This window comes from Sciurus carolinensis, chromosome 2, assembly GCF_902686445.1.
Source record: "Sciurus carolinensis chromosome 2, mSciCar1.2, whole genome shotgun sequence".
NCBI lineage: Eukaryota > Metazoa > Chordata > Mammalia > Rodentia > Sciuridae > Sciurus > Sciurus carolinensis.
In genome coordinates, this window is record NC_062214.1 from 175,237,731 (window position 1) to 175,254,534 (window position 16,804).

A 16,804-nucleotide genomic window follows, 5' to 3' on the forward strand; every position below is an offset into this window, starting at 1 on the left:
GGAGAGGGCCAAGCGTGCCCCGATCTCTGCCTCCCTTGGAGAAGGGCCTGAGATTCAGGTGTGGATGAAGCAGCCCAAGTGCACATGCCACCCAGTGCATGGAGTGACCGAACTCACTTCTGAGGGGCTGGGGAAGTCACAGGAGCTCTTCCGCTGGGGGCACCTGCTGAGATGCATGTAGGCTAGAGCCTGGGTGAGAGTTCAAGTGCTTCTCTCCAGCCAGTGCTGTCATTCAGAGCAATGTATCATTAATAACAGCAAAGTGCTACTTTTGAGCACCGTGACCCTGTGCCCATTAACCCCGCATCCTCACGACAGCTCAGTAAAGCCTGCGCTATTTATTCCTTCATCGTACAATTGAGGAAAGGAAGCAAAGAGGTTAAGTAACCAACCCAGAGTCACATAGTGGATGAGTGCTGGGGCCAGGGCTTGACCCACGGGGGACCCTCTGGCCCGTTCTCCCCACTGCTCCGTCACCATGACCAACAGCAGTGTCCATGGTTCAGAACAAGCCAAGGTCACTGGGTCTGGGTCAGAGGTGTGCTGGGATCAGCCTGATAGGGTTTGGAAAGCCAAGTGTCCACATCTCTTTCCAATTTCTCATTCAGGGACATCGAGTTGGTAGCTAGAAATGGGCAGAGGTGGGAGTAATTCACACCATGGAAACTGGCAAATGTTTTACATCAGGGCTTTTCTTTGCTCACAGAAAACCTGCTGTTAAACATCTACCATCACTGGTCTGGGCACACCTGGGGGAACCAGGAAAAACTCGTTCCTCGCTGATCTGAGGATGTGTTATGCAGGACGTACAAAGGAGCACACTGAATCGGGACACGTCCTAGCTTGGTGTTCACACCTCACCTCAGGGCGTCCAGTGCTGCTAGAGTGCTCTCCGGAGGAGCGTGAAGTCCAGGCTGGAGAGGTCAAAAACGCCCAGGTGGTGCTAAATCCTGCCTCTACTATTTCCCAGTTATGGGACCTCAGGCAGGAAATTTAATCTCTCCCCGGTAGAATGGAGACAAGAACCTCACTAACGTCACCAGGCCTTTAAGGGGATTCAATGTCACAGATATGTCAAGATTCCATAAACTAGCAGGGTGCAGGGGCACACACCCATAATCCTGGCAGCTCAGGAGACTGAGACAGGAGGATGACGAGTTCAAAGCCAGCCTCAGTGACTTAGCAAGGCCTAAGCAACTCAGACTCTGTCTCTAAATAAAATATAAAAAAAGGGCTGAGGATGTGGCTCACTGGTTAAGCTCCCTGGATTCAACTCCAGGTACAAAAAAAAAAAAAAAAATCCATTAACTAAGCTACGCCATTCCAAGATCCCAAGTATTTAGTGTGCTTCTGATTTGTCTGTCCTAGGCCTTTTCCATCTCCCGAGGAACACAACCTACCCTGCTCCCTAGCCTGCCTCCAGCTTCTCTCCTCCTCCCCACCTCCTTCCAACACACAAGTTAGCTCTCACCTCCGTCAGATCCCTAATGTCATTCCAGGTGACAAGATCCCATCAGGATAGGGCCTGTTAAGAAAACGGCAAGTTGCTGCAATGCTGGGCCACTCAGCTGTCTCAGAAGCGGACAGAGGGCTCACTCGCTTCGTTCTATACTGTCTGGGCAGGTCCAACAAGAAGATATGCAAGGTCAGCTTCCTGCTTATCTTAGAACAAGTAAACCGAAATAACCAACATCACTCAAGTAGTGTGTTTCGGGGAAGGTCCAAATGCCCCTGGGCATCAGGCTCCGGCTGGTCAGAGCCTCTGGGGGGACAAGAAGGGCCTCGGACAAGAGGCGAGTTGGTTGCTGCTCTCCAAACCGTCTGTCTTCTCTTCTTAAGGAGGCCTCTCTGGGAGCCAGAGGGCAAGTCAGATTCAATTAAGTGCAAGAACAACAGGACAACGTGGCATTCAAACGAGAGCTATTTATTACAGAAGGACCGCTTCCAAGTCCTTTTTTTTTTTTTTTTTTTTTTTTTTTAAATAAAACATGGCTCAAGATGCTGGCTCCAGGGTGGGCTCACTGACAAACGTCTCCTCCTCCCCCTGCAGCCTGTGAGACATGTCACCTTTCTGCCAACTCCCCAGGCTGCAGCCCACATTCAGAGCAGCACCCTGAGGGTCTCCTTCCCAGCACCTTCCAAACAGCCCCTGAGCTCTCACAGCTGTGCCACCCCACGTGGCCTTGTCCCCAGAGAAGTGTTTGCCAGCATAGGTGTGGAGAAAGAGGAGTGGTAAAGGAGTCCTTTTTCTTCCATCCTCAGGAAGCAGTGCCAGAGACCAAGGGAACTCTGGTCCCCAGTGTGGCCAAATTAGGAGGGAGGGTGGGCAGGGCTGGCTGAGTTCCCTCCTCGCTTTCCTTGCTCACAGGTCACCTGGTTGGCGCCTTCAAATATTTCCCTTCCAACAAGTTCTTAGGAAATGAGAGGGCAAGAGGGAAAATCAGCCACCTCCTAGATGTCATGGTGGGCCACAAACAGATGCCTGCATCCACACCTCCAAGAGCGCCCATGCTGACGGTGCCCCACCCAGCCCAGGAGAAATCAACTCCCTCTGAGGGAGCAGGGGCCAGAGTTCCACCCTGCCATCTCCCCTGCCAGACACACAATTAAGCAGGCAACCCAGACGCTTCCTGCCTTCCTGCAGGGGAAGTGGAAAGGGCTGCAGCCGTGGGAGAGGGAGGTCATGGGGCCTCAGATCTAATTAGCCTTGCTTTCCACGTGGCTGCACTTCCTCTATTAACACTAATGACGCTCGGTCTGAATGTCCACGCATGGCCCAGAAGCTCGCCTCCCCACCACTCATAGGTAGCACAGCCTGTCCCTGAGACCAATTTCCAGTCTCCCTGGCAACCATCTCCTGAAGATGCTTTAAAGAGCTCTGACCCTGTCAGGGCTGTTGGGAGCTACAGCAGAGGGAAGCTGAGATGTGGCAGACTCTTCGTTAACCGTGAAGCATCCACCTCCTCTGAGACAAAATGAACATTTTGTCCTGAACTGAGGAGGGAGGCGGGCTGAAGGGCTGGCCTTGGGTTGGTCTGGTCCTGACCCAGAGGTTTCCTAACCCCTCTCAGGGAAGAAGTGGAAGGAGCAGTTTGAGCTCCTTAGCTGTGCGTCGAAGTATTTGGGCAGCTGAAGTTGTCACGCATTTCCAGGAGTCCTGGGTCTCTGGGGAGTAGGAGATTAGTGAAGCAGTGAACAGAAAAAGGGAAGTGCCAGTGGAGCCGGAGGGGGGTCAGCAGGGAGGGCTGGAGGGGTAAAAACCAGGAAGCCCAGCCGGGGACAGGAGCATCACGGGCCAGAGCACCCCACGCCCTGGCCTTCCCCTGGGATCCCCGCCGGTGCCACGGACCCCTGCTCTGCCTTTCATCCCCTTAGCTGTTACCAAGGGTTCCCAAGGGCTCTCCCAGTGATCAGGAGAGAGCAGCTGTCCTGGTCCTGGTGACCAAGCCAGCTGCAGAAGGAAAGGGACAGACTGAGAAACAGCCCCTGGAGCACAGGGGCCAAAGGATACGGAGCTGCCAAGGACAGGGTGGGGTTCTTCCAATCAACCTCACTGTGACATTCCAGAGAAAGAGGAACAGGGCTGAAGCCCACTGCCCGTGTGCACACTGCGGCAGAAGTCCAGTCCCCTGTGGCCACAGAGGGCACTCAAGGAAGCAGCAGGGAGCAGGCCCCTAGTGCAGGGCACTTCTCTCCTCAGCTGGACTCATCTGACTGTGGGAAGGAGGGTAGTGCAGCTTCGATGGTCCCATCTGCCGTGTCCCTGGTGACATCCCAAGGGGTCAGTCTTTGAGGTTCTCTTGCAGGTCAGAGACTTTCTAATGGATCTTAGAAACCCAACCCAAACCAAACCCATGTGAAACAGCAGAAAATATTACGGTAGCCCTGGACTATTTCTTAAGAGTTTATGACACTCAGCTGTCCACAGTTACGTGGTCCATATTCCATAGGGATCTGGACAATTGTGCGTCAAACACACACACACACACGCCCACACTCAAATCCACCCTCATGCACACTTATCCTCCCTTGTGTTGCACACTTGGGGAACTGGGCTCAAGAGATTCTGTCCTCTGTAGTGCGGCAGACAGAGCTGTGACTCTCGTTAGTGTTGGGTCAAATCCAGGTTCACTCCCAGAGCTTGGTCCTGGTAGGCAGCAGAAATCTCCAGGCACCTGAGGCAGCTCTCCCACAGCTGGAAGGGTCCAGGGACTGACTCACAGCTGGTGTCCCCAGGAAGTTCCTGGATCCAGGCTGGGGTCCTTGCAGTGGCCTCAAAAGTCCCATGATTCCAGCCACCTTAGTCCTGCCATTGGACTCTCGGGATCCTGGGCTAGGGGACCAACCATCCCGTAGGCCAGAGGGTGGAAGAGGTAGAAGCTGTGAGAGAAGCAGAGGCAGTGGGCATACCAGGGTCAAGCTGAGGAGCCGACTTCAGCTCCCCCTGCTGGAGCTCAGGGGTTTTCCACCGGCAGGACCCTTTTCTCTCTCATCACCCCATCAGCGTGAGCTCACCATGTGGACAAACTCTAGCGTGCCCTGAGAGCTTAGTGACAAGGAAGGAAAAGGCTCTTCCCAATAGGCGTAGGAGAGGGATCCAGCTTGGGGCCTGGTTGCGAGCTGTGTGGCCCTGAGTAGATGTTAACATGGGAATATAGGTCACAGGCCCTACTACAACCGGGCTGTGACTCCACAGGGGATCTGTGAGGAGTGGGGAAAGGGGACTTTCCAAACCACTATCTCCTTCCAATGATTCTGTGCTCCCACCTCACTCCCCTTCTCTCACCCCACCAAGAGCCATTCCAGTAGGGAGACACCGACCATCCCTTCCAGGAAGGCTGCAATGGTGCCAAAGCTGGGAACCACCAACGAACGGGTAAGCCCCAGTCCCTCTTACTTCACTGCACATGAGAGTCACCTAGGGGCTTTGGAAATAGTGAACAACTGTCTCACAACCTCTGGGGACAGGGCCCAGCCACAGGAACGCCTTAAAAACACCCCAGGAACTCTCAGTGCATCCAGGGCTGAAGCAGCAGCAACAAGCACAGTGTACACACCTGTAGGCAGTTCCCAGGAGCAGACTCAGGATTCCCAGTGCATGCACACCCCTGGCCAGGGAAGAGGAGGCCAAGCCCCAGGCACAGAGCCGCAGGAGGGTGTCCCACAGAACGCCTAGTGGAGAGAAGGCGAGCTCAGCATGGCCTGTCAGAGAATGACTTCTGGGCTGTGGCAGGAAGGAGCCACCCAAGGCAGGGAGCAGAGAGTCCTCTCAGCACTGCTGCCCCATGGCGGCCTCCTCCGCCCTTCCCCACCCCAGCCCTCTCCCTGTTGCATCTCCCAAGAGCAGGTGGGTGTGCTGACCTGTCAGCATGCTGGAGAAGAGCATGGCTGGGAAGTAGTGGTGGAAGTAGAGAATGCGGCCCATCAGGAAGAACGGGAAGTAATGGAGCACCCAGCCGAGCAGCAGCTGGCCGCCTCCACGCAGCAGGATCTTGGTCAGCCCTGGGCCCCAAGCAGCACAGCCCCGGTCAGGAAGGAGGGTCTGGGTACTAGCCCTGCTCTGCCCCTTCCTTCCTGTGACCCAGATTAAGTCACAGCGCCTCAGCAGGCCCTCCTTGGCTCAGGTGCACCAACGCAAACAACCCGGTGGCAGCCAGAAGAGAGGAGCAACTGGATCAAGATCCCTGGCCAGAACCCGGACTGGAAAGGCCTCGGCACCATGGCAGGGGTGTGGCATGCCAGCAGGAGGCAGCCTGGCTCTAAAGAAACCCAAACCTGCCTGCCTACAGGCAGCTCCCCTCCCTGCCTCCACCTCCATCTCCATAACCACAGACCCTTGCAGCAGCCGAGGGGGACAGAGGTGAGGGCAGAGAGCCAGACAGTACCTGGCACGGTAACTGTTCAGAGAGGGAGGCGCAGGGAAGAAAGGGCCTGTGTGGTGTTTCAGATGCTGAGATCGTGCCTGGTAGCTAAAGCCACCAGGAGTAGCGGCAGGCCAGGAACCCATTGCCAGCCTCAGAGGCACCTCCCTATCCCACTGGAGGAGAGGGCCATGGAACAAGGAGGGGCAGAGCAGAGAAGATGGGCTACCCTGGCTACAGCACGGGGTAAAAGTGCAGGCTCTGAAGCCAGGCTGCCTCAGTGCTGTCATTCACTAGCTCTGTGTCCTGGGGCACTCCCTAATCTCACCAGGCCTCCGTCTCCTAATCCACCGACGGGTAATACTACTATGCCCCAGTGTTGGGAGGATGCAGCACTGATCAGCAGTGCAATGGGTGTCTGGTCACTGGGCTCTCAAAAGCAAAGGAGAAGGGGAAGCAGGAGTGGGGAGGGCAAAGGATACCCCTCCCCAGCAGGCAGGCCCTCTAGCACTCAGGCTGCTACCAGTGCTAGGTCGGGGCAGGGAGAACCCAGTGACCTGACCTTCCACCTCTGCAGGCAGCTGAGCCCCTCTCTGCATGGCGATGGCAGCAATGCTCCCTGAGAGGAGGTAGAGGGCAATGCTCACCAGATTGAGCCACCAGACCACCTGCATGGAAATGAAAACCAGAGGATGAGAGGAAAGCAGCAGCTCTCCACAGCCAAGTGTGGGAGGAGCTGAGCCAGGAACATCTGGGTACTCACCGGGTTGCCAAGCAGATAGACCCGGAAGTCTGTGTCATTAGCCCCTGAGAAGCGTAGGCCCTGTGGACAGAGCACAGCCTGCTGAACCAGAGCCCAGCTAATCCCCAGTCACCTCCACTTGAGGGAGGGAAGACTTAACCTTTCACAGACAGACAGCCTGGACAGGAGGCTCAGAACGTGCAAATTCTACCTGAATTCTCTGGGGAGTTGGAGTCAGCATCAGGGAAGAAAAGGGAGCCCAGCTCTGGCCAACCCATCCCAGGACCCTAGCCCTGTGCAGCCTTCACACATCTCTTTCTTGGCTCCATTTCCTGGAGGAGTTCCAGCTTTGGGCCGTACCTGATAGTTGATGGGCCAATGCCAGGGTTTGGATGTGAACTCATTGTCCTTGGGCTTAAGGCCATTGTTCCCCTACAGGAAGGTAGCAAATAAAAGTTGGTCAACTAGGAGATCCGGAGGGCTAAAAGAAACACGAGGTTCAGCTGCTCAAGGGTCAAGAGCAATCCTCCCTCTCTCCCCTCCCTCCCGTGCAGGAAGAGGCAGGTCCCCCCTGCAGCCACTGTCCACCTTCTACACTGACTGCTATAATACTCTTCCATGATCAAACAAGCTCCACTTGCCATCACAGGCCATCCAGACCTGCTCACTAGAAAGGAAGAAGGGGAAGAGGAATGAGGGACTTGTTTCCATTAGACGCAAAACACATACCTGTTACCAAGTCAAGGACAGGGTTGGAAGGGCAGGTTGGGGAACATAAACCAGCTTATTTATTTGATTTCAAACGAAAAGCAGAGGCTCTGAGGCATGCCTGGACTTGGAAAAGGTTATGTCAGCCTAGTGTTTCTCAACTTCTTTTCATTATCACCTCTTACCACTAAGAGCCTTTTTAGACCTTTTCCCCCCTAAATGCCGACCACGACATTTTAATAGCATAGCCATGCTGTACATCTGTTTATGTACTAATGAATACCTGTGCTCTGTACAGATAAATGGCAGGACTCTGCTTGCCTCTCCAAGCTGACATTTCATCTACTGGGAGAGAAATCATTCTCAAGTGCACACTTCAGGCTGAAGGACCTGAACCTGGCCCCTCTAATTCAGCAGCCAAGAATATCCAAAAATTTGTCCCACCATGGCAAAATCAGACCTTCACTAAAATGGAAGGGAAGGGGTCAGGTCCCTGGACACTAGGCACCAGGGCTGGGCAGCTTCAAACTGAGAAGGCACTGCAGAAGGGGAGTCAGGCGCTCTGACTTAGGTCAGCGTTCCAAGTCTTGCCACTTGGGGCTGGATAAGCCTCTATCTTGGGAGCTGTCCTGTCATTACAGGATGTTCAGCATCCCTGGCCTCTACTCACAAGAGGCCAACAGCACTCCCACATCCCACCCCTCAGTTATGCCAGTCAAAAATTTCTCCCTGGGCTGGGGAGATAGCTCAGTCGGTAGAGTGCTTGCCTTACAAGCACAAGGCCCTGGGTTTGATCCCCAGCACCCCAAAAAAAAAAAAAAATTCTCCCAACATTGCCAAATATTCCCTGGCAGGTTCTCAATTGAGAACCATTGAATCTAGCCCAAGAAAGATCCAGAAGTTCTGGTTCAATGAACTGCCACCCAAACCTTACTCATTCAACTCTTTGAGGGTGTAGAAATAGTTTACAAGCCTTCATATGGTGATTGAGTGACTCCTGTAGGGTCAAAAGTGCCATGGGGTGGGGTGTCAGACCCAAAGGGGCAGCTACACTGTCCCTGAATCACTATGGCCATCTGGAAGACCTTGGACCCCTGGAGCAGTGGCTAAGGTAACTCAGCTCCTTCAGACGAGTCTAGCTGAGTCCCAAACTCAAGAACTCTCAAGAACTGTAACAAGCCAAGGGGATCCTATTCACTACGTTAAACTCAGAGAAATGCAGCTCCTTTACTAAATCAAGAGATGGAAGGAGGGGAAATCTATAACTAACAGAGGTATATATGTTTATAAGTTGTCCTTCATGCTGAAAATCCAGAAGGCTTATTCCAGCTAATCTCATCAGACAAGTCAGCCATCTCAGCTGACAGAAGACAAGACAGACAGACAGAAAGACATACACACACACACACACACACACACACACACACACACATCCCTACAGTTTCTGCAGCCTGAACTCACTATTTAGGTCATTCCCTGAGTCTACACTGATTAAATAAGAGAGCTCCCTTACATCCCTTTTCTTCTTAAGATAATGAAAGAATGAATGAAACGCCTTAGACCAACTCATTTACTCTTAAAATTCTATGCAGACTCAGACTGATATTCTGGCTGACAGGCACATATTTAAAAGAGCTATGTCATCAGGCCACAGTGACAGTTACAAGCAGAGAGTCAGAGAGGAAGTGACCCAGAGATGGCTTAATGTCAACTCATCACCTCTCCATGTGCAAAATGACAAAATCTGAATTTTAAAAATTTAATCTGGTGAAATAAGTCAACTGTGTTTACTGAGCACTGCTGACATAATCACTTCCAGGAAAGTCTGCTTGACAGTGGCTCACAGGGGAAAGAGAGCCCTTTGCCTTCTGGCCCCCATAGATGGCTGAGGATCACCTATCTCTTGAGATACAGTGGTTCCTCAACATCACTCCTACAGGACTCGGGTTTCTCATAAGCCAGAGCAAGGGGGTCTCCCAGGGAGCACCAGAACTGTACCAAGGTCTCCCTGATTCACAGGGGAAACTTAAGCTCGTGGGCAGAATTTTTCAATTTAAAGTTTTCTTCTCTCAATTTTCCTTAAACCTGCTGTCAGCTAGTAATGACAGAGCAGAAACACTGAGTCTGAGAAAACCTTAACAAGAGTCAGCCATGCCCCCTAAGTTTCTGTTCCAGGAATATGGGTGAGCTCATAGTTGGAATTATATGCTGCACATCAACAACAAATTCAAATTAGCTATTTATTATAACAAATCCTAATTCCACATGGAGTGAACTATTAGTGTCTCAGGATCTTCAACCAAGAGACTATGACTTTCAGGGGCCCTGCCACTTGTACAGATTTGCAAATCACTCAGAGGTAGAGGAATATCACATCTAACTGGCACTGACTCTGAAAGCCTACTAGCCTCGCTTTGAAGCCTGGATCTACTTTTTACACAGAGCTCTGTAAGCTTGGACAAGTTCTTAACCTCTCTGGGTTTCTGTTCCCTCATGTATAAACTGAGAATGACAATAATCTCCATAGGATTCTAATAAGTATTAAGGGAGTTAATCTATGTACAGTGCTTAAAGTGGTGTCTGGCACAGAAGAGTCCCACAAGTGTCTCTGGTATCAAGGTTGTTGTCATCGCCATCATCACCACCCATCACCCTCCTCATTTTGTGATTAGCCTGTGAAGGTGAAGTAAACCAGCAGAGTAAGACACTTTCGAAGTCTTCCACGTGGGGGCAGTGGATCTACACCGTGACTATTGATCTGTGCTCCAAATCTGTGGCTGACCCAAAGCACTGAGAGAATAAAAAGGGACCACCATACCCGGATCATGACCATGTGGGACTCCAGCAGTATCTCAGGAAAACTGGGCTGCAGCACATCCAGGCTGATATTTGGCACTAGGAAGAAAAGCACATTTCTCTTCACTGTCCAGCCACGGTATCCACATTCCCACCAGGAAATTGCACCCTCCTAACAAGCTGACACGTAGTGACACAGTTGAAGATCGTTTATTCAGCTTACTTTGAGCATGCATCAGGCATTCTGAGAAATGCAAAGGAAAGGAACAACAAGGTCCACCCCTGAGGTGTCCAACAGCCTTTGGTACGCCACTCCTCAAGACCTCCTGTCAGACATGGGTGAGATCAGGCCCAGATCTGCCTCACTGGCCAAGGATCCACAGGGCCCCACGTGGTTCCTGGCATACTCAGTAACGGGGTGCTTAATGAGTTGGTGGTCTGGCTAGATGAGGTGGTAAGAAGGGGCTGGGGAGGAGAACGTCAGTGCAAGCCTGAGGGGGAGTTCAGGAAACAGATGATGGACCCATAGACTTAGTGAGCTGAAGCTGATGACAAAGGGAGCCAGGAACAGTGGGGGACCAGATCAGGGCTGTGGCCATGGCCTTCTGTTCAGCAGCGGGCTGGATGTGGGAGAGGAGAAGCTCTGCCCAGGTAGAATGGGAGAGGACCAGCTGCTCCCAGCCTAGAGGGTGCAGGGTACTCTCCAGGGGCAGAGACAGAAGAGCCCAGAGGGAGACACAGGGTCCTGCAGGAGGTCACTGGTTACCTTAGGGAGGGGAGTTTAAGGAGGAAATGGATGAAAAGAAAAAGGAGTTAGCAGGATTGGTAAAGACAATGCTCACGAAGACATTTAGGTGAAAAAGGAAGAAAGTGCAACAGTAAGATGAAATGGTAGCAGAATCTGTGGAGGCTTATTTCTCTGTAAGGTAAGAGTTCATTACAAACATTCCCCTTCAGAGCCAGCTGGGAAGTCACCTCACTCACATTTGGGATTGATATGGTCCTCCACATTCCAGATGGAGCTGAGTGTGTCTTTTAGATATGGTGTGCAGGTAACTTCCAACTGCTCCCAGCCCCTGTGAAGAGCAGTCACAGATGTCTCTCAAAAGACCTGAAGCCCTCACCCCTGCCCCAGAGCACATCCACTGCTCTTAAATCTGTGGAACTTCTCTCTTTTCAAGTCAGGGGCTATTATCTACTCAACCTCACACTTTCACACTCCACAACTCTCCTAGGACTGGTCTAGGATATACCACTCCATTTTATGAAAGACAGACCCGGAGAGTTACTATCACAAGCCAGGTGTGCGGATGTTCAGCTGTCCGAGCACGCAGAATACCATGGCTCCCCTGGAGCTCTGTGCTCCATCACATACTTGATGCCTTTTCTCCTTCCTTCTACCAGCAAGGAAAGGCAACCTGAGCGAACACTGACCACAGGAAATGGAAGCTCCGGCATTCTCCTCCTAGCATAAAGGAAAAAGCCCGAACTCCATCAGGACTTTGGAACTCTGGAAACTTACCACTTGGGCAGAACCTTTCCTGAGGAGCCCAGCACACAACCCGTGACCAGATGAATGAGGCGAATTCGACTTCTCAGCACTTTGATCCGGTTCCCAAATTTTCTGTTTACAACCTCAATCCTCCAGAAATCATTTGAGTCCCCTGTCCCATTCTACCACATAAACCAAGAAAAGAATACAAATAAGATGACTTTAGAGAAGAAGTGTCAGAAAGGGAAATGGCCCCCCTTTAAAATGCCACCATGTTATCGAGGTCAAAGACCAAATCAGCCTCCGTGACTGCAGTGGGAAAGGGAAAAAGGCCATAGAGATACCCCAAGTAACTGAGATTGCCTCCACTCACAATTAAAACAACAGTAACAACAAAGTGATATTTTTGCCCTTAAACCAAATTCAAGACCAAATTTTCCCTGAGCCAACAGAGGCAAATAAAGACCATTTGCATTCCTCATGTTGGCATGTGGACACTCACTCATCCTGGCCAGAAAGGTCTGGCCTGGATAATGTACCTTGAAATTAAGATAGTGGCATCTAATTGTCCTCAAGAGATTCCCTCAAGAAAAAAGATGAGGACGTTCAGTGTCGTGGCGAGTGCAAGTAGGAGGGTTGGGAGATCCACCTTAATGAACCCATGATCTTTACCAAAGCACTGGTGATGATGGGGAAAGAGGCAACTGCTATTTTTGTCTTCAGTTATTCTTAAGCCATAAATACTCAGAGTTGCCTTTGGGGGGAGGGCAATCCTAGGGATTGAACTACTCTGGCACTGAGCAACACCCCCAGTCCTTTTTACTTTATTTTGAGACAGAGCCTTGCTAACTTGCCCAGGCTGGCCTTGGACTTGTCCTCCTGCCTCAGCCTCCTGAGTAGCTCAAATTACAGGCATGCGCCACCACACCTGGCACCCACAAAACCTTTACTCTATGGAGTCCACCTCCCTGAAGCAGTAAATAGAAAAGCCGTGTGGATTATATCCCTCTGCAGAACAGGGAAGAGATCCTTACAATAAAGTAGTGAGAATTTGGGATCTGACCAAAGAAAAACTTACCTGGATCCACAGGCAGGTCTTTAGCTTCTAAGTTTCATGTGATTTTAAGAGGCCCAAATAGCACTCACGTTTGACATTTATTGGGAATTAGGATATGTAAATGATGTGGTTATTATATGAGGACAGAATGGAAACAAGCAGACTTCAGAGACTGCTCTGCTCACAGCAAACCTAGACAAGAAGTTCTCAGATGTTTAGACATCTGCAATCCTTAGGAATTCCAGAACTCTTGGGAGGATGTGTCCTGACATGCAGCCCTAAGCCAAGCCACAACTCTTTACATCCTGCTCACACCCCAGCTGCTCACTTACTATGCCATAGCCAGTGACCTGATAGTGCTTCCGGGTCAGGGGGGCCTCATGATAGTGACTGTGCAAGTTTCGAGAAGTCCTAGGAGTGAGAAGAGAGAAGAGCTGTTACCTGAAGAAATGGGCAATGTTTCCTCCTTTACTAGGAATATATCTGTGAGAACAGAAAAATTAGCATCTGAACTATTAATCCAACCTATCAGGAACCTGTTCCCTATTTACTCAAAAGAAATATCCAGAAAATCGGGGGAAGGAACTCAAACTGAGAAGGAGACGGCAGGAGCACTGAACTACCTGCCAAGCAAGGGGCTAACTTAGGTATCAACAGGGCGGGTGGTGACTTTCAAACGCTAGGTGGCTTTGAAGCACAGCCTGCCTACTTAGGAGGCAGGTCTATAGAGAAGAAAATCAACACCTGTAATCTGCACACACCAGAGGCAGGCGACCTGCCCATCTCCACTTGATCACTCCCATTACAATTTTTATAATCAGAGGAATTTAATTAACTTTTATTTATTTCACTTTCCACTTACTTTTATCTGTAAGTAAAGAATGCTCACTGTAAAATTTTTGAAAATTTGCAAAAAAAAATCAATTATAATAAAATTTAATTTATTAATAAAAGGAAATTTATAATAAAAAAATTTAAACAATCTAAAATCCAACTGACTAAAGAGAAACTATTGGCAACTGCTTTCCTATGTGTGCATATCCACTCCTGATCTTTAAAAAATCTATACCTAATCATTTCAGTATATGAAATTTTTAAAGGGCAGCTTCTGTTATTATTTTTTTCTTTGTTATTACACATGGTGCCCGATTTCTTTTGAGTGATTTATTTTTGTGTACATTTGTGTATTTTGAATACACTATTGTTAGAAAACCACTTATGGGAACTGATTGCAATGTCTTTTCCAAAGGAGAATTTACATTTGCGTTTAGCCAGGCATCTAGGAGACATTACCAGTCTAAGGTCACGTTCATTAAATTCATTGTTTGAATGATTTTTGAGACCAGGAGACATAATGAAAGCTGAAAAGCTACATGAAGACCAACTGGTAGTTACTTCTCAGGAACTGAGAACCCTCAATACTCTGCTGGGTACCAAAGCCACCCTTCCTGGAGATAGGTGAATAGTAGATTTAGCCTTACCTTATGCCTCTCAGGGTTCCAAATTTGGGGGAACATCACTTAATTTTGTTTTTTTGTTTTTTGATGTGCTGGGGATTGAACCCAGGGCCTCATGCATACTAGGCAAGTGCTCTACCATTGAGCTATATCCTTAACCCAATAAACTTACCACTTTGCAAAAGTCTAGAACTTTGACTTCCAAACCCTTCTTAAGAGACAGTCAAAACAAAAGATCAAAATGAAAAATCAAAACTCAGAACTGTACGATCAAGACCAAGTCCCTTCAGGACCTCACTTATTTCTCAGCATTCCACCTTTCACTTAGATTTTGGCTTAGTAAGTCTTTAATATCTTGTCAGTTATTTTGTGCTTTTAAGAAGTTTTTATATTATCCCAGCATTTTCAGTCAACTCAGTGAGAACACTGATGAAATAAACTAGTTGTCGTACTTTCAGAAATGGACACATTTCGTAAAAGTGTCCACTTAAGATGAAGTTTTGGATAACTCAAACTTCATCCTTTTCTTCTAGGAAAAGGGAAACTGAAAGGTGCCTTCAAAGATCAAAGCTCCTCACAGTCAAAATAGGCAGGCAGAGACTGACCTGCCTGATTCATCACCTTCATAACTGGTTGTTATCATTCTAGCACAGCAGCTTCACTACATTACCAGAGCCTCAGTCAAACCTGACTTCTGTGTATTTTATTTCTTAAAAGAACTCCCGACCCTTGGTGCCCATCCCACTCATTACCTAAACAGCAAGTTCACTTAACTCTTTGTGTTCCAGTCGAATGATGTCTCCATGTCTCACAAACTCCACTGGGAATGAAGGGTCTAGGGGATCTGCTGAGAAGAAACAAGCATTGATATGGGTCATTCACTCCCCAGGCCGGCATTGATGGAGGGCCCACTGGAAAGCAGTGCCAGAGGTACCAAGAGTGCTGTGGGACCAATGAATGGGGCCCAGTCACCTCAGAGGATCAGAGAAGGGCGTCCTAGAGACCGTGCTTGAAAAGACTCTTAAAGAAGAGAATTTCATCAGGTGAACAAGTCAGGGAAAGGCCTAGAGCTATGAAAGAATAAACTCACGTGATCAACAGCACACGGTTTCATGTGGTTAGATGTGCAGGCAGACAGGGAGTGGGCGCAGGAGGGAAGGTGTGAATGAGTGGGGCCAGGCTGCCTAGGAGGAGCCAGGCAACGTGGCCTTCATCCGGCATGCCTTTATCTGAAGCCCCCACTGGAACTTATGCTGGGAAGCTAAATAACAAGACTTTCTTTTATAAGTAATAACATACTCTTCCAAAAATTAATTCCATGAAAATCACCATCTGCCCAGCTCTCCTCAAAATCAAATCTTATCTCTGGTAACAGGCTTGCTAAATGTGAGGTGAAGAAAATGATGAAATGATGGAAGAAAAGGACTACTTCTGTGTCCTCTGGAAATCAAGACTGATGAGGTCTAGGAAGGCCATAAGGAAAAGGTGCTGGCAGTCGTCAGAGCGATGCAGATTGCACCCGTGCAAATTTCTGTTCCACACAGTGAAACCAACACTCTATGAATAGCTCAAGGTCAGGAAAGATAAATTTGCCAGAGGAAATCACTGGCTCTCAAGAGAATTGGAGAACTTGACTGCACCACTGCTCTGCTGCCTTTTAAGGTCTTCTAAGATTAATTAGCAAGATGACAAATCAAGTAAGTCAATAGGAAGGGAAGTTTTATTTCATATGGGCCGTGGGGGTGGGAGGAGGATGACACAAAGACTTTATTCTATTAAGTTACCAGAAAATCCTTAGTTGCTTAGTTGAAATGGAGTTGTCTTATCTTAGAAGCCACAGTGGAATAAGAGACCAGGTATGTCCAAAAGATTTGGTTAAAATCCATATAACTTAGAAGTAAAACTGTCCTTTCCTCCTAACTCCTTCCTGTGGACCAGTTATGTTGGCTTGGTGGATTGAAACATAATAAACACTAGTATAATAAGAGTATAAAAACAGTTTGATGGTGTCATAATTTTTATTACTGAGGGTGCAAATAAACAGGATGCAAAGACAATGGTTGTGTATGTCATGTTTCTATCCTTAAAAAATAGCAATAAAAGAAGGACAAAGAAAGTGGATTAGATTAGCAGCTGCCCATTTCTCCACAAAGCCTCAGGAGCAGCTGGAGGCTACACGGTGGTATCTGCTGAGTCACAGAGAATGCCTGTGACATAGGACATCGACATGAGGATGGACTCAGAAGGCACGAGGAAGATGCCCTCTGCTCCCAGATGCAGCAGAAGGCAGTCTGCAGGTAGCTAGTTGCCTGACCAAAGAGAGGAGGAGGGAGCCACCTATAGCTCTTACTCTGTCCTAAAGCCTGGAGGGCTCAATAGGTGTGTTTCAGAGCTACTTTGCTTAGACGGTTGGAGGCAGATCAGCAGGCTTCAAGTGCTCTCCCAGGCACTTGCCTAGACTAGTCCAATGGGGAACTGGCAGATGGGGTCTGCACAGCTTGGTGTGCTCTACATTAGAAATAAGAGCAGCCGCCAGGTACCCTGGCTTGGGTTTGGCTACTCAACAACTCCTAGTGTGTCATGCTCAGGTAACCTCTTCCAGGAGGAAGTCTAAGCCTTGCCCCTGCTCAATGACTTCAAAATAATAGTGCTAGGAGTGATCTTATTTGTTTTACTCACTGCTTAACCCCT

General features: G+C 49.3%; 1 protein-coding gene across 2 annotated transcripts in view; it reads right to left on the reverse strand.

The window, feature by feature from the left end:
- Positions 1-1,952: 1,952 nt before the first annotated feature.
- Positions 1,953-16,804, reverse strand: part of Pomt2 (protein O-mannosyltransferase 2) — a 39,635-nt gene continuing 24,783 nt past the window's right edge. The window contains exons 11-21 of one of the 2 annotated variants that reach the window (XM_047538439.1): positions 14,888-14,960; positions 12,989-13,067; positions 11,630-11,781; positions 11,092-11,183; positions 10,130-10,206; positions 6,964-7,035; positions 6,625-6,684; positions 6,424-6,529; positions 5,362-5,502; positions 5,058-5,172; positions 1,953-4,380 (exon numbers count right to left, since the gene is read on the reverse strand). In XM_047538439.1, coding sequence (XP_047394395.1) covers positions 4,275-4,380; positions 5,058-5,172; positions 5,362-5,502; positions 6,424-6,529; positions 6,625-6,684; positions 6,964-7,035; positions 10,130-10,206; positions 11,092-11,183; positions 11,630-11,781; positions 12,989-13,067; positions 14,888-14,960 — 1,073 coding nt within the window. In that variant the 3' untranslated portion in view covers positions 1,953-4,274. The remainder of the gene's footprint in view (positions 4,381-5,057; positions 5,173-5,361; positions 5,503-6,423; positions 6,530-6,624; positions 6,685-6,963; positions 7,036-10,129; positions 10,207-11,091; positions 11,184-11,629; positions 11,782-12,988; positions 13,068-14,887; positions 14,961-16,804) is intronic. The other variant, XM_047538440.1, reaches the window with a different exon arrangement.